We start from the raw sequence: 23,988 nt of genomic DNA on the forward strand, positions 1-23,988 counted from the left end.
GTACAATGAAGTACATTTATATCAAGTACACAAAATACTAAATGAACTCTGCAGCAGGGCAAAATCTTTATTCTAAGGTTTGGGGAACGGTGATCAACATTTTTAATAGTTTATGGACCAAACAATTGATCAATTAGTTGAGAAACTAAGTAGGTAGCCCTTAATGTAGGTCATTAATTTTATTTTATTTTTTGAGTAATAAAATATTGACCCCAAGTTGGTTACATTTTATAACAGATTTATATTATGTTATTATTATATTATTTTATATCTGGTATATTCAAAAATATTCCTTAAACTTAACTCATCACAAACTCCAGATCCTTCTTCACTCTTCTCCAAAACCTTGATAGCAAAAAAACCACCTGTGTTGTGTTGTGTAGCTCTATAGTTTGTTTTCATTCAAACACTAAGTGTATTTCAAATATTGTCGCTTAATGATGGATTATTCATCATTTCTAGTACCAGGTTCCTCTGCACAGGCTCATGCTGCCAGGAGCCTGGTCTCAGGGCAGTAAGTGTTCCAGGAACCCAGCAGCAGGTTTTCCCAGTTTCCATTTTTCAACATAATCGGCTGGAAGTAGGTCGTACTTGTAACAGCCCAGTCTTTGATTTAAGGTTAGTGTGTGGTGTTGTCAGGCAAGTGTGGCCATTATCCGACTGGCCAAAGCTTCTTCCCAAGTGAGCTTCACAGTCCTATAAATTGTGACCCACTGTGCTTTGCTGGTTGCCATGCCAACCCCTGTGGAGAGGCAGGAAAGTCAGTGAGCAGTGTTACTCGCATCTTGTGTGTTTATGCTACTGAATGAAGTGTAGATTTTTAATGATGCTGTTTTTTCTGTCACACGTTAGGTATCATTATGTAGTTGTACTTGCAGTGAGAAAAGCTTCCTTCTTTTTTTCAGTGAAATTTTCTCTTTTGTAAATCTGTATCAGAAGGATAAAGCCAATGCCTAACGCCTTTATTGATGATCTACATTTATGTCGCTGAAAAATAACTTTTGTTTCGTTTTGTGCATTTAACTTTTTTTATTGAAATTGCTGAGTGTTGTTTTATCAGTGGTTACTAAAATTAAGCTATTTTTTTTTTTGTATTATTTGTTTTCATTACACCGTTATATTTTACCAGATGGAAAAAAAAATGTATATATTTGCCAAATAAATCATTGTCTTCAGCTGGTTTCAGTGAAACTGAGAGACTCCTGAAATTAGTGAGTCTAAAGTGGTAGAATAAACTGAGACTACTGAGAAGGTATTACAAAAGAAAGTGCATGAATAATTTTATATTTGACCTTTTTGCTGCTAATTTAAGTGAATATTATCTATTTTTCCCTCACAGCTTATTTGAGCAGTGACAAAGGAGTAGGTTTATTTTGGTTGTTATTTAATTAGCTTAGCCACTGCCACACCCACCGTTCCTAATGAACGGATTCTCGTGATGTTTAGGTCTTGATCAGTTTTCCACATTGTGAGAGCGGAGACTCATCTGAGACTCAGTGATGAGGGACTGGAAATGAACAGTGAGGTCTCAGTGATGTTTTTACTGGAACAGCGAAGCTGCAGACAGATTCCATCTTCTCTGCCTCTGACCATCACATCACAAACCACCTCACAGCAGCAACATCACTGCAGGAAGTAGTCTGCGCTCACTCTGAATTAAAGAGCATCCGGGTTGTTTTCTATGCCGGTGGCTATTTGTAGACGGTAGACCAAGTTTTCTGGCCTCCCGGGGCCAGTGGGAACACCTTGATTGACATCATATTCAAGGACTTTCCAGGACCAATCCCATCAAATTCAAGGACTGAATGTGCTTACAAAGCTTAAGAGGGCAACCTGTAAGATCTTGGTCAAAATCTTTGTCATCTATAATTTCCAGAGATTCTCCTGCTGTTAAGAACGTAACCCACCTGTGTATGAATGTTCAAACATAAACAGCTTTATTTTCATTAATTATCTGGAGTTTGGAGTCAGTAAATGGCAGAACTGCTGAAAGTTTTAGCCTTTTAGATAAAACTTGATAATTGGTGAAATTAAAAGTAGAAACTAAACTCATAAACATGACTTTGGTGGAAGCGTAACGTGGGATTTCGACTTCCAAACACAGCAGCGTAAACGCTCCGGTCTCTCCGCAGAGTCACACCACAGCTACAGCCTCTAAACACAAATCTGAATTTAAGGTGAAAGCCAAACCAGAGTGGAGTCAGGAGAGGACTGCCATCTGCTCCTGCAGCTTCCCAAAACAAAATTAAACTTTAATAACATTGAGAGTGAGCTGAGCAGGTACACGGCTATTCAATCACTTTAACTAGAACTCCCACAAAGAGCGTTTTAGAAGATACACTACTGCCTTTAATGAGTGCGTGCAAAAAGAAGACGGTAATGGCTGCAAGCGTTTAAGCATGGGAGGATTAGAGGCTCAAAGAGCCTTGATTTGAATAATTCATTTAAGTCAACATAATGGCTGCTTCTACATTCAAACAACAAAAGGAAAGTTTGAACCGCCTCACTTCAGCCTCACTTCAGCCTGCTGATCGTGCAGCGCAAACAAAAACTGACACACAACTGCTTCTATCTCATACTACAGATTTGTGAGTCCGTACTTTGAACACACAAAAAAAAACAACTCACAGTGGGTTTAATGTAGTGAATTTCCATCATTGGTATATTGGTGAATGGAGAAAATCATTCATATTCTGTGACTTGAAGGGGAAGCCTGTTTATTTCCAGCAAAGGTCATAAAGTCTATGTATTGAACGTGGACGGAGCATCTGGCCAGGTAACCACCCAAGTTTACCCTCATTCATTTGAGCAGCACCACCGTGAGGAGACATGAAGTAGTGTTGCCCGGCGAGCAAAACTGGCAAGGAATGTTTGCTTTAGAGCGTCTTAATTTGTGAATTAAAATATCGATATTTGACCTGGTGTATCCATTATTATCGTACCGTTTGAGGAAGGATGACGATATATCACCAAATCGATATTTTTGACCCACCCTCTAACTGTGATTACAGATGATAAAATGTGATCAGGAACTTCGATCTGTGGAGGGCACTATCCACACGGACGCGGACCAAAACTTACAAACTATATTTTCCTTTATTGTTTTGGAAAAGGTTTCCATAAACACGGCATCGTTTCGGAAATTACTTCACACACACGAAAACTCCAAAAACGACTCTCAACGCTTTAGTGCACATGCCAAGCCTGTACCTACGTACGCACACAATGAATAAAATCACAGAAAAGGACAAAGAAGTCAGAGCAACTACGGAAACACAAGTTATCATTCATTCAAACTCAAGACACCGACAACAGAGAGCACGAGAGAGAGGCGGGATTACGACATCAGCACTTTTCCCAAAGTAGCATATTGGTCGTCTACCACCACGGTTCTTAAACTGTGGTACGGTACGCGAGCTTCCTCTGGTGGTACTTTGAGGAAGATCAGAAATACTGTTCTACTGTATCGACCAGGGTATGTGATCAGAGTGGACCAAAAACAACAAATTAAATAATCATAATCTGAGTCACCTTATCTCTCACTCCATCTTAATCTCATGTCACTATATCAGTGTGTGAAGTATATGTGAGGAAGAGGAGGATGATGAGTCTATTTACACCGCTGTATTTTAAGGTTGGTGATAATGGTGTTACAAAGAAAGCTTAATATTTCTCAGGTGGTACCATTTTCCCCCCCACGCTGGGACCCGTTTAAAAATGTGTTTCAGGGCTCCCAGAACGCAGTTTTTATGCAGATAAACCTCAGATATAATTTTAAAAAAGAACTTTGCGAGGTTGTGCACAGGCTGTCAGAACGTACTGGAAGAAGAAAAGGAATCTAATTAACTATAATATCCTTGGTTCCGTTTCATTTCAAAATTGGATTTTTCCAGCAAATTTCAGGAGATTTTACAAACCTTTTAAGAATTTAAAGCTTTTTTTACGATAAATGCAATAATACCGCGAAACACAAAAATTTGGTGAAGTGGCCCTGAATCTAACACTGTATAATCCATCTTTATCTTTAAATATGACTTAATGTATTTGTTTGTTTCATAAAGTATTAGAAAATGTTGATCTGCGTGTCTTTCTATTAACATTTTCTTTGTTACATGGCGCAACCAAACCAGAAAATATTTATCATTTAAGCTGAAAAATCTGAGAACTTGTTTCAATTATTCAGAGAAACCAAGATCAGCCGAACTCTCAAAGATCTTTTCTGTTAAAGCTCTGTGTGGTTGATGAGTTCTTGAGGAATACTGTTGACAGACTGATAAGCAGTATCAAAAAATGTAAATAAAATTCCTACTCTGATCAACTAACTGATTGATCCACTCATGGTTTCAGTTTAACTGTGATTTGTTCAGTAACAGAAGTTTTTGTTTAGTGTTACGTCATCCTGCTGCCAACATGAATATCTTGGTCCATTCAGTGAGACAAAGAGTGAGTGAGTGAGGTTTCAAACGTAGCTTGTAGTGATTGAGATTCAGTGAGCAATCAGTGTGAATTAAAAGTCCTTTTATTATTCCATTCAGAGAGGATCAATATCTGATCTAATACCTAATCTTGATTCTCCGAGGCCCTTCAGCTTCAGACCATGGCCAATTAGTGTTGGACCCACACACACGCACGCACGCACGCACGCACACACACACACACACACACACACACGCACACGCACACGCACACGCACACGCACACCTGCACATGCACACACACAGAGACAAATGCACCAATGAAGGATACAGAGGCCCGTAATGTAATTATGAAGTCTGAATGTTCCTGTGTTAATGCAGTTTAAACAGCGGTGGAGATCCATGCTAATCCAATACACAGATATCAGACAGGAGACACCACCGTACGCGCCTGTGTGTGTGTGTGTGTGTGCTCCAGGTATTACTCATGTTGCGGGGACCCAAATCTGTTTACACAGTCAAATTATGGGGACAAAAACCAAGTCCCCATAAAGTAAATTACTACATTTAAAGGTGAAGAAAAGTTGTAAGGTTAGGTTAAGGGAGTTAGGTTAAGTTTTAGGATTAGGACAGTACTAATTATGGTTAAGGCCACTGTCAGTTTCCACAAAATGAATGCAAGTCAGTGCAATGTCCTCTGAAGTCCTGGAAACCAGACTGTGTGTGTGTGTGTTTGTGTAAGGTTCAGAATAGTTACAAACTTGTCTTTGAGGACATTTTGACATTTTGTCTGGGCCCCACAACTTAAAAGGGTTTTTAAAAACAAATAAAAACAAGTTTGAGTGTGTGTGACAGTTCTTGTATTTCTTACCTATTTATTTCTATTTCTGTCAAACAAAGACATTGTCAGGACCAGTAGTCCTCTTTAAAAGTAAAGACATTCAAACCTGATTAACCCGGTTATCAAAATACTTTGAATTTAGTTGTTGCAGCTCAATAATCGCTTTTATACACACAAGCAAAATGAAGGCGCTGTCGTGTCTTATTGGGGTTAATTCTTTGTGTATGAAAACAAACGCAGGAAAACACCCACAGACGAGTGAACTGAGTCCAAAACCTTCCCGAGACTCTTTCCAAAAAAGACTCATCCAACGCTTACAACTCCCACACTGCATTAAAAACAGACTCCAACAGACTGATGCAGCACTATCACATCGCTGTCATTTGAATGTATTCACTATTACATGAAGTAAGATCCTGTCCACTCACAGGACCATTAGTCCGTACAGCTACAGTCATCACATTTACCTGTCCTGTCTCGAGTTTGGTGCATCGTGGGATAAAAGTCTCTGCTCGTTGGAGTCTGTGCTTAAAAATACCACAACAAATTATAATTCTAATGGCTCTTTTAAATGCAGCAAAGACAGGACATGGGAGTGCATGGGCTGATAGTAGCTCTACTGCGCCACTCTGTGGTGGAAAAAAATGACCACTATAAAATTGAATTATCAGTTTATTCAAATCTGACTATGGTTTACCAGTAAAATGTGAGAGAAGAATGTTTTAAGTCATAAGTTGTTTGAGTCGTGCAGTTTAATGGTCTACTGTCTGTAGTTCATGAAGCAGCTCAGTCTATCTCATGTCACCTGCGCCCTCTAGTGGTTTGAAAAAAAATACCAGCTGCACTTATTGATGACAGTGAAAATAGAATGAGCTTAACTTTGTCCGATTTTCTATATTTGAGGTAAAAAACATTTGAGGTGGAAAAATTACAAAAGACAAAAAACATTCACTTTTCATTTTGGCTGTTTTTTATGTGTTTTAGGCAAAATACAAGCATAGTCGTGTCATTTTGTGCATTTTGCATTATTTGCAGGCTGTTTATTTATGTCTATTATTAATGTTTACATTAGGACTGCAACGATTCATTCATTTTTAATCAATTACTGAATGAATCGTCAACTATGACGATAATGGATTAATCTGTGTGTAGGTTTTATTAAACAACTAAAGATAGTTTCTCAGATTTTTTAGCTCCTTAAATGTGAATATTTTCAGGTCTCTTTGCTCCATATCACAAATAAATCATTAAAACTTAATTAGTTTTGTTTGTGGACAAAACGAGACATTTGTGAACATCATTGACGTTCCCTGGTTTGACACAAATAAAAAAACTTAATAAATCATTATTAAAAACAAAACCCGACCCTTCTGTGTAAATTAGATTCCACCATCTTGATTACACTGACTGACTGAGACTGAAGGGACTTACTTTTCATCGTCCCGCCTTCGTCCTCGTCCTCATCGTCGTCAGAGTTGATGACCATGGTGCCGAGCTGTGACTGCATGGTCCCAGTGTCGTCATGCTCGATCATGGTCCGCGCCGTCCCGCTGAGTGAACCCGTTGACGAGCCCACGGCCCGGATGGTTCCGGAGTCTCCTGTCCCCGTGCGCACCATCGTCCCCTGGTCCACCTCATCTTCATCCTGGGGAAAAGAAAAGAAATGTAGTCCTGTTACTGTGACTATCACCTGCAACTGGAGGTCTCGCGCGTGCAGTCTTACTTAATTTTCCAATAATTAATGTTTGTACCGAATTGTCGTCGTCGTCTAGTTCCCTCTGCTCCGCCTCCTCTTGTCTCTTCAGTTTGATCTCCATGGCGTCTGTGATCAGCGCTCGGAGGATGGAGCTGGGTTTGGCTGACTTGATGAACGGATGCTGAAGTGGTGAGGATTTAATACAAAATATATAATTATATAATGCAGAACTGTGTTCAGCACATGTGATGACATGTGAACACACATTTACCTGTAACAGTTGTGTAGCAGTCGCTCTTTTCTCTGGGTTTTTCACCAAACACTGTCCGACAAAGTCCTGAAACGCTTCCGACCACAGGTCCGGGTTGCGGAACGTCGGCGGAGGGTTGGTCGGGATCATGAAGATGGCCTGGATGAGGAAATGTAAGACAGAACATCCAAGATGATTAGTTCATTAAACAAGGTTTCTACATATGGCGTGTTTCCACTGCACAGTTTGGTACAGTACATCATTTTTCTGCATTTCCATTAGGAACAGTACCAAAATAACTGGCAACACACGTTCCATTTTTTTGGTACCCTTACCTCCGTAGTAACAGAGTAATTCTTTGGTACAGTATGGGTGGAGCTAAACACATGACACGACAGTCAGCTGATTTGGTAACAGAAACTCTTCACTCCCTTGCGACCGGTGTTTCTTCAACACCCGCAGTCTACACTCATACGAAGCTTGATGTATTGTTGCGACAACGCCATGCTACGTATCTGTGGGAACAGCGCAAACTCGTCTACCAAGTGAAAGCTACTATTCTCAGTATTCACAGTTCTCATTCTGGAACTGTCACATTCAAACATGCAGCACTTCCCCTTTATCTCCAAACACAAACAAACACACACTCACCCTCATCGGGTGGATGTCAGCGTAGGGCGGCTTCCCCTCGGCCATCTCGATCGCCGTTATCCCCAAAGACCAAAGGTCGGCCACGCAGTTGTAGCCGATCTCCTGGATGACTTCAGGAGCCATCCAGAACGGCGTGCCGATGACCGTGTTTCTTTTCGCCATTGTGTCCTGAAGGGGGGGAGGAGGGAGGGAGGGATAGGGAGCATCAAATTGACCATCAGCAAACCCCGAGTATGTTTACTGATCTTGACATGGTGTCCAATATGACACTTTAACTTTGAATTACCCTTAAATAAAGACATGAACAGCAGTGAAAATGAATGAATTTTTCATTTGTTTAGTTGTTTGGTCCATAAAACGTGAGAAAATCAGTGTGATCAGTGTTTTTCAAACCTCAAAATGACTATTTTAATGGGGGGTTTTTTGTCCATAAACCAAAATGATTCCGTTCTTAGACATATGAAACAAAGAAACCAGGAAAAAAAATCAGAAAACACTTTGTAATTATTAAAAAAAATAAGTAGTAAACACTTATTTAATGTCTTTATTGTTCCGTTTTTATCTCCAGTAATGAACAAAGCACCACAAGTTGTGCTTTTGTGAATGAAAGGTACTTATATTTTTACTATGAAAGATATTTTATTTTCTCACACCTTAGAAAAGGGGTCATGGGAAGCCTTTTTAATTGCAGACTACACATGTGTCTTGACAAGCATTAAAATGATTATTGTTCTTCTTACTGTGAGTTGTCCGGCAACTCCAAAGTCAGCCAGTTTGGCCTGACCCTCCGAGTTGAGCAGGATATTTCCTGCTTTGATGTCTCTGTGGATCTTCCTCATGAAGTGAAGATACTCCAGACCCTTCAGCGTCGACTGCAGGATGGTGGCGATCTCGTCTTCCGTTAGCTACGCGACAGACACATGTTTCACGTCAATGACTGCAAATGCTCACAATCAGCACAAGTATGGTTGTATGTAGGAAATGACAAAAAAGGCAACTCTTAAAAATGTGGCACTGATGGCTTCACTTTCTGTGAACAGTTTCTGTTACCAAACAGTTTCTGTTACCAAAAATGCACCTAAATGACCTAAACAAAGTTAGTCTGGATCCCTGGTGCAGATCGTGAAGTGTGCCTGTTTGAGGCAATGACACAAACTGCTGTTGTTGATCCACTGCTGCCTCCATCGCTAAGTTCAAACGTGTTATTTTGTGACTTCAGTGTTTTATGTTCAGATTGACCTCAGTGGCACAAACTGACCACACGAGGGCAGCAGTAGACCAGCAGCTCCTGTGTCACCGCGAGCTAAAAACACACATTTACCCAATGGACTTTGGTGTGGGAGAGCGAGCGAGCGAGCGAGCGCTTTGCAGACTTCAATTTCCGTTCAGAAAACATAAAAGAACAAAATAAGATGGCAAAAACAAGCTCAAGCTGATTTGGCACGTTTATGTCTTCTGATGTTGATGAACATGCCGTGTCTCTATGAAATAAAGTCATAAAACGCACTCGATGCTCTGTAGACACTGTGCATCTGTGTGTGTGTGTTTTGTGAGTATTACATTACCGTCTTGTTGCGTATTCTGATGATATCAGACACTGATCCGGCTCCACAGTATTCCATGACGATCCACAGGTCACTGTTTTTGAAGTAGCTGCCATAGTACCTGACCACATGAGGACTGGACACATACAGAGTGTGGTTTTATTTGGTTTGTTAAACTCCTCCAGTCAACAACAGTCTTGTCCTCGTCATGTGTGGAAAATAAACCGTTAACCTTGTTACTAGAAATTCCTATTTTATTAGAAACAATGTAGAGTTCTGTGACTATGTCTCAGTCAATCATGCAGATGCAAAAATAACCATTAATGAATTATTAAAATGATATGCAACTATTTTTAAATAATTATGTTTTCAGATTTTTCAGCTCCTAAAATGTGAATATTTTCTGTTTTATTTGCTCCATACAACATGGTTTGCGGGTAAAACAAGACATTTGAGAACATCATCATTTTGTAGTTTTGTAAACACTGACTTCATTTTTCTGACATTTTGTGGAAAATAATCTTAGGTTTCAGCCTGACTTTTTTTTTTCGCCAAAAACAACAGATTTGTTGAACTCAAACCTGGCTGTGGTTTGTTCATTGGAATTTTGAGTTGGGTTTTTAAGCACTTGTACATTAGTTTTCACTCAGAAATTAGTGTGAATTAAAAAGAGCGGCTTCACAAAACTCAAAGTACCTGTTGCACTGCTGCATGATGGAGATTTCCTTAATGATCTCCTGAAGGTCGGACTCCACGGGAACTTGTTTGATGGCTACGATCTCCCCCATCTCTTTGTAGTTGGCTTTAAACACGCTGCCATACGACCTGTGAAGACACACAGGAGGCAAGGTCCAATTAAAAACAACACTGCATCCACATCCACACAAACTTTGAAAATAAAAAACATTTTCTGAGACTCTTGGAGATGATGCTGGTACATTTTCAATTTAAAACATTTCACCAGTTCAGTGGTTTTAGTCAGAATGGACAAAAAACACTATTTGGAACAACGCAGAGACAATTTCCACCGTCCTGGATGGGTCTTAAAGTGATATGCTGCATTCCATTTATGTCGGAACTCGGAGGTGGAAGTGACGTCAGCCCTGAGTTCAGCTGAGAGGTGCGCCACAGTAATGAAACTGATACACAAATGGCCTGAGCAACATTCACACACACACACACACATTATTCTTGTGCAGCATTCTTACTGAGGACACTCATTGACATAAGGAATTCCCTTGCCCCTTTGCTTAACCATCAAAACTTAATGCCTAACACTAAATCTAACCCTAAAACCACGTCTTAAAGTTGTGAGGACCAGACAAACTGTGCCCTCAAAGATGTTTGAATCAAAACTTTGTCCTCAAAACCAACTACAGAGACACACACACTCTTCTCACGACACTGAATTGACTTCCATTCATTTGGACAGACTAAACAAAGCCTTATCCTAAACATTAACCATAACCACAAACCAAAATCTTAGTCCTAAACTTAAACAGTTCCTCAAGGTTGGAGGAGGTTCTGCCTCATTAGGACCAGGCTTTGGTCTCCATGAGGACTACTGGTAGGGCTGAACAGCTTTGAATAAGTATCTAATTGTGATTATGTTGATTGAAATTGCAGCTGACGTATTATTATTCTCATTTGAATAACATATTTAAAATGATTACTGTGTGAGATTTGTGCAGATCTGTGAGAAACAAAGATGTTTTCTTCAGTCTGCAGAATGTGATATGTGCAGCTCAGGACAGGGTTTAGTCTAAAACTAAAAGATTTGAAGCACATTTTTGGCTTTTTGGCATCCTGCGATAATAAAATCATTGCCATTTTGATCAAATTCTAATTGTTCAGGCCTAACTATTGGTGCTGACAAGGTCAGAGTTCATGAGAGGAAAAAAAAAGGTCCTAACGAGACACGCACAGACAGTCACAGCGTCAATCAGCCGCTCAGAACAGGAAGCGTGTTGAGACACAGGATATGAAGAGGCAGTGTTTATGTTGACGAGCAGAGGGAGGAGGAGGAGCTTCATGCCAACAGAGAGGAGGAAGAAATGAGGCAGACGGTGACATGAGAGATGGAGGGAGGTGCAGATACTGAGTGAGATTAAAAAACAGTGAGGACACACAGTGTGTGTGTGTGTGTGTGTGTGTGTGTGACACGCTCTGTTTGACTGTACGACTCACTCACCCTTCACCCAGCTTCTCCAGGACATCAAAGACTTCCTCGGGCTGTTTGGTGAGACTGTCCTCACTCAGCTTCTTCAGCTGTCTGTAACCACACAACCACACACACACACACACACACACAGGGAGAGAGAGAGACAAGTCAGTGCTGAAGGACGAGGAAGAAACAACAAGGAAATCACAAAGTTACTTTCATTTCTGATTAATCTGCCAATAATTGTCAAAACTTGTTACCAACTGTGCACAACCACTCACCTGTCCTGTCAAAAAAACACCAACCAACGAAAAAAGCTCATTGATTATTTCCACTGTCTCACTCTTTCACTCTTCTATGAAAGTCAACTTCAGCCTGTGAGAAAGACTCGGCTAATTTAAAATGAAGACATCAAAAGAGAAGTTTACGGAAAGTCCAATTGATGAAACTGATGAAAACTTGAAGAAATTTGAAATTAAAAGTCAATTATGAGATAAAAAGTCAAAAATATGACAAGGGAAGTTGAATTTATAATAATGACATAAATCCTAGTTGATATAAAATATGACATACATTTTACAAGACTTTTGCTTTGCTATTGACTTTAAATGATGACATATAATCTATTATTTTATTAGCAAAACTTAGCTTTTAGTCTTTTTATTCTTTTTCTGGCAGAAACAGGCATCCATAAATGTACATGTTCAAATGTGTTGTGTATTTGAATAATCAGAGTTCCCTGACAGAATTGTGTCTACTTATTATAATAATAATAATAATAATAATAATAATAATGTTTATTTCTTTTAAATCAGTATAAATATTGTTGCCTCTGTCATTAATAAAGAGCCTGAAAATGAGTATGATGAAGAACAGATAATATTTTCTTGTAGTTTCCACAGTGGTGAGGTGCAGTGGTAATAAATCTAGCGCATTTTAATAGATTTATCTTTTAAAGAAAGGTGCTCTAACATGACGTGAAGAGAAGAAGAAAACTTCAGAGGAGACGAAAATAGACCGAAACAAAAATAGACTCAGACATAGTCGTTCTGAGGAGGATGAGGAGGAGGATGATGATGATGATCACAGGAAGACAGGTGGAAATATCAAATCCAGAGGCCATTCGCTCTTCCTCTGTCCTGTCGCGCCAAGACCACTAACACTTTACAATAATGCTGCATTAATTAACATCATTCAATGCAGTTATACAGATTGATGAAGTTATTCTGTGAAGCTACAGTTAATGTCAGTAATAACTGTTAACTGTCTGACTCAATGTCTTTCTTCAGTAAATGTGTCCGTAAAGTTGCTCCATTCATGTATAATAGCACTAAATGAGCATACATTAACTTGATTAATGCTCCTTATTGTAAAGTGTAAAACATGCATCCCTTAAGTATAAATGTATGGCAGTACAGAATAAGTCTTACTTTAACTATAATTATTGTAAAAAGGGAAACGTGTGGTTGTTTAAGGCTCACAAAGAAGTGTCAATAAAGGTTAGTAAATGCTTTACTGTTGTTAATGGTTTCTTATTCAGTACTTAAACAACTGTGTTACCAGTACCTTTATAACCCCTTGAATAATGTATGAATTAATACTTTAATCAACTTGAATAACATAGTTAAATGTTTTGTTAAAATATGACTTAACAGTAAGCAAATTACAGCCCTTATTAATGTTACTTAATGTGCCCTTGACTCTCTTAGTTAACTTTTGACTCATTTTAGTTAAGTTTCTACTCTTTTTAATTAAGTTTTGACACTCTTAGTTAACTTTTGACACTCTTAGTTAAGTGTTGACTCTCTTAGTTAAGTGTTGACTCTCTTAGTTAAGGGTTGACTCATTTTAGTTAAGTTGACTCCTTTTAGTTAACTTTCTACTCTTTTTAGTTAACCACTGTGGCTGTTAACCTGTGACGTGTGAAGAACACGAGGAATATGTTGTTTCTATTTGACTTAAAAGTTTGCTACTTATTTTTATAAATGTCAAAGTCATTCTTCCTCAAATCATTACATCTGTTCAGCTACATGTAAAGAATGAAAAAAGTCGTCGCCATGGACAGAAAACGGTTCTAAATTCAAACAGCGTATGTTTGTCTGTTGAAAAGTGAAGTCTGAATCTTTCGTTAACCTCTCTGGACCAGATTTTATTCGCTTGAATTGGGGACAGGCGGTTCAAGTTCAAACCACAAGCCGCAGCGACATGTTTATCTGCTGAAGCAGCCCATAATCTGGACTTCTAGGGAACCTCTGTAGTGGCTAAAAGAAGAGAACACACCAAATACCTTCACTGCTAAAATTAAAATGCTCCCTGTTTCCCCGCGGCTTGTTCCTTTCTTATTTTCTGAAGTTCTATTTTAAAAAGAAGGAACGTAGGCTTCTCTCAGATCTGCGTGGAGCAGCTACAGAAATCAGAAATCAGTCCAACCCGAGTTAAATTTAAAAAATTAAAACAAAAATATATAATCTGATAGACTTAGTAAAGCAAATGCAGAGACTCTGCTCTTCACATCTGCAAATTAGATATGTTTTCATAATCGATCTGTTGATTCTTTTTTCAGTTGAATACTTGTTGGGTCCATAAAATGATGACGTGCTCAAATGTCTCGTTTTGTCCACAAACCAAAATGACTCCGTTTTAATGATTTCTTTGTTATGTGGAGCAAAGAAACCAGAAAAAAATTCACATTTAAGAAGCTAAAAAAAACTTTTTAAATGTTTTGATTAGGAGTGGGAATCACAGGGTACCAACACATGGTCCACGATACCAATAATATCACGATACAACGGTTCTGTGTTAATCAATATATAGCGATACATTACATCATACACACATACATACATACATTGACCGGCAAACACCAGGATTAGGCTAAATAGGACGCTACCTCCTGGACTTGTATGCTGGCGCCCTCTACAACTATCATTTTCTTTTCCGTTTATTTATTTTGCTCAATGAAGTAAATGTATATCTACATCTGCTGCAACACGGTATGGGTTATCAGCCCAAGCACTCGTGATATATCACCACATCGGCAAAAATCTTCAATATCGAGCATCCCTACACATTGTCCTTGATCAGTATGATCATTTTGAAATCCAAATAGGCCCTACTGAAAATGTGTGGGATAATAGTGTGGAAAAAAAGAGGAGGATTAAACACGGAGGTTTTAGACAAGGACAGATAAATGTGATCGGTGCTCTTACATCAGTTTAATGAGGAAACACTGGATGAGTGAGTGTGGACTTGATAACACATGAACAGTGTGTGTTTCCCTCACATCCTGCTGACAAGTGGACAGAAAAGGAACAAGTCAGTTCCTGCTGTCAAACAACAACTCACTCACTCACTCACTCACTCACTCACTCACTCACTCACTCACTCACTCACTCACTCTGACCAAAATGATCACATTCAAAGACCCTCAGCAGCACGTTAATCCACTTATTTTTCTGATGGTGTTTTCTTATTCTGGCCCAACATCTACAACAGTTTTCAATAAAGTCTCAAACATCTGTAGCGATTCTCATACAAAGCTCGTCTTGTTGAGACAGACAGAGCAGAAAAATAACGAGCTGCCGCGTTGGCGTACACATTATGTTGTCGTCTGTTGTGTCGCGTTCAATGGTGTTGTTAGTTGTCGTGCACGAGTTGGACGTATCTCACTGACACAGCCATCAAGCTCAGCGCACACCCGCCTATCAAGTAACAGTGCTGTTCTCAGAAGACACACAAGCCAAACCGAGGGCTTTACCATACCGTACTGTACCAAACCGAAACTGTACCAAGATGGAAACACGCCATATGACATTTTTTTAGCCCATTTATGAACGTATGAAGAGCCGAGTCATTTCAAAAGACATAATTCTCCAACTGTGTAACAAATATTCTTCTCCCAAAAAAGAAGAAATAAACAGCCAAACCCAAATGACTCAGCTAACATGCTTTTACTGATTTTTATTTACATATTTACGACCTCTGCAGTGTGAGGCATGTGATTTATAGGATTTCTGGATTGTATCGATTATACATGTTGACCAGTATCGGACCGATACCGATTCCTATCCCTACCGATGACTTAAAAAAAAAAGAAAAAAGACCATTATAGGTAAAAAGCACAATTTTTCTCACCACTATTATCCCGCTGTCAATTAATCATCAATATTTGATGCCAGTGCATCGCTCCACTCTCTTGAGTAGGGATGATAATATATTGCTGTATCAAAAGTCTGTTTTATACTCCTACTAAAATGGGTGACATTACCACCATTATCATTATCTTGTTTGAATACAAATACTTTCAGTAAATAAACGAGGGACAACTGACACTTGTCGTCTTGGCTGTGTAGCAACACCAAAGAGTTCTCAAATCTGATGTGACTGCTGAGTCAAGATAAACATGAATGACAGAGAGAATGACTCAAATACTTGAAAAGCAGCTGAGGTGAGATCAACACATGTGGAGTTAAGGCATTTAACTGGATTCAGCCGTGCAAACAAATCCTTTTTACAGATTTACAGTCAAAACAGACTAAAACAACACAGACACTAACTCTGTGTAAACAACAGATTATAATCTGTTCTGAACTGAGTCACAAATTGGGTGATGGAATGGAAACTGAAGTTAGTTAGTGGCACTTTGTTGAGTTGAAAACCTTTTTAACTAAAATCTTTTTAGACAGGCTTTTTACTTAGGGTTGGTTTTAATTTGTGTATGACAACTGTGCGTAGTTTGTGCTCTTATTTTTCCTTGCTGTAATATTTTATATATAATTTTACTTAAGTACGTTTTTTGGAAGTACTGTACTTCATTATGTTTTAAATAACAGAGTTACAAAAACTTAATTGTACTATTATAATAATAACAATAACAATAATAATAATAATGATAATAATACATTTTTTAACCAGGAACTTGGCAGTGAATAATGGGGACAGGTGAATGATGAGGAGAGGTGAATAGTGAGGACAGTTAAATGATGAGGACACAGGAAAGGTGAGAAAGTTAGAGCATTTGTGAACTTTGACCCATTTAACTGATACATTGTGTGTTTATATATTTTATTTTTTCAGCACTTTTGTAATTTGTAAAGGTTTTCCTTTAATTAAAAAACAATTCATGTGAGATTTGTGACGCCTTGTCTTTTTGCACGACACAAGAAAGGACCTTGTTTTAAAAAAGCAACTTTTTCTACTTTAACAAGAGTACATTTTTAGACCAGTACTTTTACTTGTACTAAAGTAGAATTCTATTAAAATAGAGATACTTTTACTAGAGTAGAGTATTTTCTGGTTGGTTGGTTGGTTGGTTGATTGATTGATTGATTGATTTGGTCTGGTCTGGTCTGGTCTGGTCCGGTCTGGTCTGACAGTCTGGGACAGAAGGCTAACTTCAGAGGATGTCAGGTGAGTGCAGGTGTTGGTCATTTACCTGCGAGGATGGCTCCTCATCTGAACTTTGTCCTTGTTCTCCATGTTGTCCTCCTTGTCCTGTTGTTGTCTCCTCTCTGTCTCCTCTCTGTCTCCGTCTCTGTCTTCTCCGTCTGCTCGGACTCGAGTCCCGAGTTTCAACGATTCAAACTCACTTGCTAACGCTAGCGGCGACGGCTAACGGCAGTTAGCCCGCTCACAGAAACGCACGCGCGCGCACACACACAGAAACACACACGCATATACCGGCTCCGTTCATGGTTCGGTAAGTCGCGTCTCTGACGGTGAACCGTCTCGACCCCGGTACCGTCTCTCCGCCGCCTGCTTCATCCCGGGTAAGAGTTAAGAGCCGTTTGACAAAACGCCGCCACAACACAAGAGTGGAAAAAACCCCGGAAGTGAGGAGGAAGGAGGGCGGTGCAGACAAAGAGTGCAGTGCAGGGCCGCCACCGGCGGGGGCGCCAACAGACACACATTTATACCAATACACTGCACGGAATACTAATCTTTAGAACATGTTGTTGTACATATTTTATACATTTTTGATTGTTATGTTTATACTGAAGTTAACTTTTTATAACTGTTAATATTTTTCTATAGAGGTCAGAGGTCTCAAACTCGTGGCACTCAATTTAATGTTAATATCGAATTATAATGGAATCTAGTACATGACCTCCTCCACCTGTGGCTAGATTATAGACAGAATATAAAACTAAAAATGATGGTTAGCAATTTTAATAAACAACGTTTTATTTTTTATAATTATAATTATACATATGTTCCACCATGTGACCCTTACATGTACTATTACAACAACAACAATAATGATAATAATAATAATAATGGTAATAACCTGTCACTGTTGTAAAATAATAGGTGACCATTTTCAAAAATCAAACATGAAGTTGTTGAAGAACTTTGGAACAGTCAAAAACACATCACGCCTCTTGGTGTACAGCCTGCTGGAAATGATTAGAAGGAAAAGAAAGTCAAACTTTCCATTCTGCACATAACGTGCCTTTGATGTCTGTGGTGGTTTTGGACATGCCTTTGATGTCTTTGATGACCACACGGGAATATAAGCTGAGAAACTAGTTTCTCACTCAGGCTTCAGATCTCAACAGTGATCATCGAAACATCAACATGGAGCAGAAGAGCTGCTATACAAACGTCTGGATGGAGAAGAAGTGGACGTCCTCCTCCACCTTCAGTGAAGATCCATACCAGACCAAGCAGGGGGGAACCCGTAAGACCATGGTGGAGAGGAAACCAGTGCATGAAAACTGGACCAAAATGAAGCTCCAGAAAAGGAGGATGCAGAAGAGGTCTTCACCTCCAACAACAGAGTCTCATGCACCCGAGACACCTGAGGACCAGACTGTCATTTCCCAAGAGGGCTGTCCACCTCCACATGAGGAGCAAGTTGTTGTGTCCCCAGGGGAGCGTCCACTTTCACACGAGCAGACTGTCCGATCTGAAAAAGTAGCAACACTTTGGAGCTGAGCAGGAAAACTCTGCAGAGCAAGGTGTTAGGTCGACACCATTTGCTTGTTATAATAATGTTACATTACATATGAGTGAAATTTTAAAAAGACTTTTTTTATTTTGCCACAGAGCAGTAATTTACTGTTTCATGTCAATACTGTTGTTTTTGTTGCATCTAATAAAATCAATATAATTATTATAAGAACCAAATATTTCACATTTACTCATTCATTTTGAACACAGAAACTAAAGCACGGATGATTTCTTTACTGATGTAAAATAAATATAAATTGTATTGCAAATTCAAAAACCAAAATAATGAACACTGTAGATCAGTTAAAAAGACTTAAAAGTCCCTGAAAACGTGTTAATCTCCAACAATTGGCAAAGGAAATGTCTAAAATGTCAATATTGAACAGTCTGGTGTATTTAGAGACAGCACTGCTGAAAGCCGACGATCGTGAGCCCAATCACAACCCAAGTGGTGTTTTATTCAGTTCAGTGTCTGCGTTTCGGTCATGCAGGAAGTACTGAACGATTCTGTGAACAACTCTTTTTAAGTCAAATGATTCTAATGATTCAGTTACACCCTAAAACAACTGCTTTACAAGTCACTATTTTGCGTGTTTGTGTCGCGTACAAAACCACACCATGGCAGGAAAACAACGTGACTGATTTCAAACTGAGTAGAGCTTGAACTGTATAATGGAAAAGCACCAACAGATGTGCTCCAAATGTGTTGTCTCCTGGTGTTACATTACTGCCTTCAAATCAATTTTGTAGTTGTTCCTCTTTTTTCTTGGACTGAAACAAATGGACTGAGGGTGAACTGTGACATCACCTGTTCCTACGAACAGTGTTTCAAAGCCACTTTCGAGATAAAAGCCTCTCACACAGAGTAACTTCCTAAGGAGTGAATGACCAACAGAGATCTACAGCTCCATCTGCAGACCGAGCATGTCTTGTCCATATCTTCCAGAGGACGAGCACACTCTGTCCAGATGATGGCACCCATTAACATCAAACGTCTCGTGCACCATGGAAGAACTCACTGTGGTCGAGGGACAGGTTCCACACCTGGACAAGGCTCAGTCGTTGGCCAAGGATGTCTTCAAAGACCTTCAGGAGACGTATGGAGACAAGCTGAGGTCCATGCTGCTGGATCAGGGTCCGTGTGCGGAGGCCGTCTTCACTCGCTGTCTGCAGAGACACACTTGAGAAGCTTTTTAAGGAGAAAACAAATTTGCCTCAATCGGAGTGGCAGCTGTTTGTGATACTGTTCTGTTCAGGTTTCATTATCGGCATAAGGTGGAAAACAATCAATCATTATTCCCCATATTTTTATTGAAGTTTGTCAACTTCTTGAAGCTCTAAAGTTTTTCCTCTGACCTTGTTTTGTGCATACCAGAAATAATTTCCTCATTCTTTGTCCTTTCAGGCTGCTGTAGGAACATGGCGGCACAAGATGACTGCCTCTGTAAACCAAGCCCCTTGTCTTAAGTATATATGAAAGTTAAAAACTGAGTGGTTTTCAGGTAATATTTATTTTAAGGAAAACAATCAAATTTTGCTTATAATTTGTGCTCGTCTCCATGAACCTAAGACATTGTCCTAATGATCCCACCCATGAAGCCTCCATTTAATACGAGGTGTGAACGGGGTCTCAACTTAAAATCCAGACTTGTCTCGACAAATAAATGTAAATAAATATATCCCCGAAATCTTGATTGATACCAGGATCCTCGAGTACGACAATACTATAGTTTACTTTGTTGGTAACAATAGAAAACAAAAGAAGACAAAAAGTACTTTACCATTAATAGAATATTTTTATTTAGAGGAACAAAACAACAATGTGAAGTTCTCATCTGATCAGTAAATCACATCCATGAGAGCTAGAAGGAACTTCCTCCTCAAGACCAGGAACAAACAAAGGGGAAGAAGAGAGCTGGAACACAGGAAAAAAACAAAACACAAAAGGTACAATTATTACTTGCAGTTAAAGGGATATTTCAGGTGTTAAGAAGAGTGGTTGCATGAGGTAATGCTTCACAGCCGGCGCTAACTTCAGTGGGGACACAAGCAAAACCAAAAGTCACTTAAATAAAGACTCACCACAATCATATCTACATCAGCTTTAGTAGAAATGCACAGAAAATGGCCAAGAAAGGCATGTTTAGTTTTCAGGCGAAACACTTTAAACACCGAAACAGGACGTTGTGATGACGCATGCAAAAGAATTTTTCTGACTGGAAACTCATTTATTCTTCATTACCAGTTCACTCTCCCACACCAAAGTCCATACAGAGTGGATCAGCAATTTTACATCACAGGGACACAGGAGCTGCTTATCCACCATCTCTAGGGATGGTAACGACATTTTGAGAGTCGATCGTCGAGGCCCATGTGACGATCGACTCTTTTTGTCGAACTGTCTTTATTTGAATAGGCAATGTAATAACTTGAAAGACAAAATGCAATTCACAAATACACATGAAAATCCCACAAGCCCCGCACCCCTACATTTCGACTCTATTTTTTTTGTCGAGGTGAGCATGTGCCGACTGTCGGTCGTTTTGTCTCCGTCTATAAGTTGAAATGTGTCGTTTTGTGACTGACGTTTGAAAGCCTTCATTTAGATTCACCTCAGTGACACAAACTGACCACCAGGGCAGCAGTAGACCAGCAGCTCCCGTGCCTTCACGAGCTAAAATCAGTGATTTTCTCTATGGAGTTTGGTGTGGAAGAGAGCGAGTGGTTAACAACTAACTCCACTTTCCTGTTAGGAAAAAACTGCCTGTCCCCACGGGCAGCCTTGCTTTACTGAGGCTCATTGACTGATATTGAAATCCAAATTTCAGTTTTTAAAATGAAACATTTGCATCCACTAATTAAGAGTCATTAAGAGTCTAATTAAGAGTCTAATTAAGAGTCTGCCCACGAAAAAAGACTCACAGTGGCTTTACTCGCCAGAAGGCCGCACACTCTCAAAGACGCCGGCTTCCCTCATTCTGTCGAACTCTTTGATGGGGTCGTACGTCTTGTAGAACTCAGCGTAGGCCCGTTTCCTGGGGTCTGCCACCAGGAACTGAGGGAACAGAAAACCATACGTTCAATGACTGGCGGGATTTTTTTTACTGCAGAAGTGACGGTGTGAACAGGTTGTGTTATGCTCACTTTATATCCATATGCAACCAGGAAAGACGCGACGAAGGCCATGGGCAGTTGAAACTTCAGGCGCCTGGCCAGCAGTCCTCTCATCAAAGGCTTTGGCAGAGACATGGTGGATTCGCCTGTGGGGAGACACAGACGACGATCAAACATCATGTACAGCCTGTGGAGTCAAATCATGAATGTACACACACTTCAAGGTCAACCAATATTATCAGTATCAGTGTGGTTTTATCTGTAAGTTGGTTCTGCAGTGAGCAACTTTCTATTTCATGTTCTCCATTTTGTTGTTGACATGTCAATCCGATTTTTATTCATCATCCAAATATGTTCCCATTAAATTTTGGTAAGAAATTTAGATGACATCACATAGAATTACCTGTTCAGAAAATATCAGAATTTGACCGTATTTGTAGTCAATGTCATTGTTTTTAACACACAAATATCCTTCATTTAACATTAAAATAAATAAAAAAGAAAATCAAGGCATTATCTGTATTTTAAGATCACGTAATACACATTGTAAACAGTAGATAGTAGTGTATTGTCAATCTCGCTCTTTGAGAAACACAAATATCCCAGAAATAAACTTTGTGTGCCGCTTAAAATCCACATATATATCTCCTATATACATACTATTTGTCCATTACTTATAAGACATCACAGTTCACATGTGTATATCTCAGCAACATCTTGACAGATAAGGTTGAATTGTGTCATGTTTATTTGAGATATGAGTAATAGTAATGGATCAAAATGTAAGATGATTAGTGAAGTTAATCAAACTTGTGTATGACCAGGGAAAAAAAGGGAAACCAGTACATGGACCAAAAGAAAATCCACATCAATTAGCGTCACAAGAAATATCGGTCGACCTCTAAATTGAGTGAGAATAATTAAAGTTGGTTAACTTGTTAAAAGCCTCATGTAAAACTCACTACAACTGGATGTAAATAAACTGCGGTCAATAAACGCATATGAATCAGATTCAACACATCATCTATAATTGTTAACTAATGACGTGAAATTCGCTAAACGTCATCAGCTGAGGTGCAGGGTCACATTAGCGTCAAGTCACGTTCCGGACACGTCCGTTACGAACCTCATTTGTTTGTATTTTATCATAAATGGGATCAAATGTGACACGCAGTCGGCAATATTAAGAAAAACGTCCACATTTAACGTGAACATAACAGAATAATACACGCCCGCTCGAGATAACGTTAGTGAGCTGGGCGAAGCTAACGGCGGCTAACTACACGGTGACAAAAGCAAATAAAAGAGAGCAGATAAAGCCACAGCGGTGAAACATAGAAGTTATTGTCGAGTTCAGACACTTAGTAGACGAAACAATTAATCAAACAATATGATTTTCAGCAGGTTTAACGGGGTTTAGGAGGAGAAATACTCACGACCTTCACGTAAAGCGCTAACTTCTGAGCCGGAAGAACGGATGCTACGGGAACCTCGGAGGGTCACAGTGAAAAGGGTGAGCGGAAAAATGCGAAGCGAGGGCAGCTCGGGTCAAACGGTGACGAGTCGTCGACACGCACGGACACAATGGTGGAAACAGCAACACTAATAAGGCAATTTATGACAAAATAATGACGTGTAATGACACAAAAACGTCACAAAGACAACTTATAATGCCCCCTTCTCACTTTATTGAACACACACACTTGAAATGTGTGATAACACCTGTCGTTATTCTTTTTTTCACACCCTTCCCTTCTGATTCTATTGATTTACATCCCTAATTTCACTTAATGTTAATATGGTTTCATTAATAAAAAAAAAACATTAAAATATATACAAGCATATGAATAGACTTTTAGCATGGAGAAAACAAACAATAAAATAATAAAACAGTCAAAGCAAAATAAATGTGTATATATATCAATACTTAATTCCCTGACTTAATTACTCTGCATTTTTCATGAGGAACAGAAACATTTAAAATCCACAATAAAACTGCACGCACGCACCTGCTAAACAAATATGTTGTAATTACACAATCTGACCACAAGATGGTGGTAAAACACAACATAAATGAAGTGGCAGCGTTTGATTCAAATGAATACATTAACAAATTAACTTCGTTTCTGGAATTTGGCCGCAGACTAAGATGAAAATGAGAATAGAAATTCTAATAACATTGTTTATTTTCTTCAAATAAACATATATATATATATATATATATATATATACATATATATATATATATATTTTAAATTATGCACATACATTTAAAATAAAAGAGAAGTAATACAGCAATTTTATTGACATGTTTTATTATACAAAATACAACACAAACGTGTTTATCTTACAAAAAATGCAGAGT

At 39.0% G+C, this 23,988-nt stretch overlaps 2 protein-coding genes across 3 annotated transcripts in view; both read right to left on the bottom strand.

The window, feature by feature from the left end:
- Window positions 1-17,398, bottom strand: part of LOC122768189 (serine/threonine-protein kinase 4-like) — a 32,682-nt gene extending 15,284 nt beyond the window's left edge. The window contains exons 1-9 of the mRNA XM_044024001.1: window positions 16,993-17,398; window positions 11,589-11,669; window positions 10,094-10,222; window positions 9,419-9,533; window positions 8,594-8,758; window positions 7,854-8,021; window positions 7,224-7,361; window positions 7,008-7,133; window positions 6,688-6,901 (exon numbers count right to left, since the gene is read on the bottom strand). Coding sequence (XP_043879936.1) covers window positions 6,688-6,901; window positions 7,008-7,133; window positions 7,224-7,361; window positions 7,854-8,021; window positions 8,594-8,758; window positions 9,419-9,533; window positions 10,094-10,222; window positions 11,589-11,669; window positions 16,993-17,036 — 1,180 coding nt within the window. The 5' untranslated portion in view covers window positions 17,037-17,398. The remainder of the gene's footprint in view (window positions 1-6,687; window positions 6,902-7,007; window positions 7,134-7,223; window positions 7,362-7,853; window positions 8,022-8,593; window positions 8,759-9,418; window positions 9,534-10,093; window positions 10,223-11,588; window positions 11,670-16,992) is intronic.
- Window positions 17,399-20,285: 2,887 nt separating this feature from the next.
- Window positions 20,286-23,144, bottom strand: LOC122768219 (cytochrome c oxidase subunit 6C-1). 2 transcript variants are annotated; one of them, XM_044024047.1, is made up of 4 exons: window positions 23,063-23,144; window positions 21,654-21,769; window positions 21,432-21,564; window positions 20,286-20,424 (listed from the first exon to the last, which is right to left on the bottom strand). In XM_044024047.1, the coding sequence occupies exons 2-3, from the start codon at window positions 21,756-21,758 to the stop codon at window positions 21,439-21,441; spliced, it is 231 nt and encodes a 76-aa protein (XP_043879982.1). In that variant the 5' UTR covers window positions 21,759-21,769; window positions 23,063-23,144; the 3' UTR covers window positions 20,286-20,424; window positions 21,432-21,438. The 2 variants fall into 2 exon arrangements, with proteins under 2 accessions (XP_043879982.1, XP_043879983.1); XM_044024048.1 differs by having other exon boundaries at window positions 23,060-23,122.
- Window positions 23,145-23,988: the final 844 nt, after the last annotated feature.

This window comes from Solea senegalensis, linkage group LG4 (assembly GCF_019176455.1).
Source record: "Solea senegalensis isolate Sse05_10M linkage group LG4, IFAPA_SoseM_1, whole genome shotgun sequence".
Taxonomy (NCBI): Eukaryota; Metazoa; Chordata; class Actinopteri; order Pleuronectiformes; family Soleidae; genus Solea; species Solea senegalensis.

Coding starts and splice junctions, on each gene's coding strand:
- LOC122768219 (XM_044024047.1), bottom strand. CDS start 21,758: ATGTCTCTGCCAAAGCCTTTGATGAGAGGACTGCTGGCCAGGCGCCTG. Junction 21,565..21,653: donor TGGTTGCATATGGATATAAA/GTGAGCATAACA, acceptor CTGTTCCCTCAG/TTCCTGGTGGCAGACCCCAG.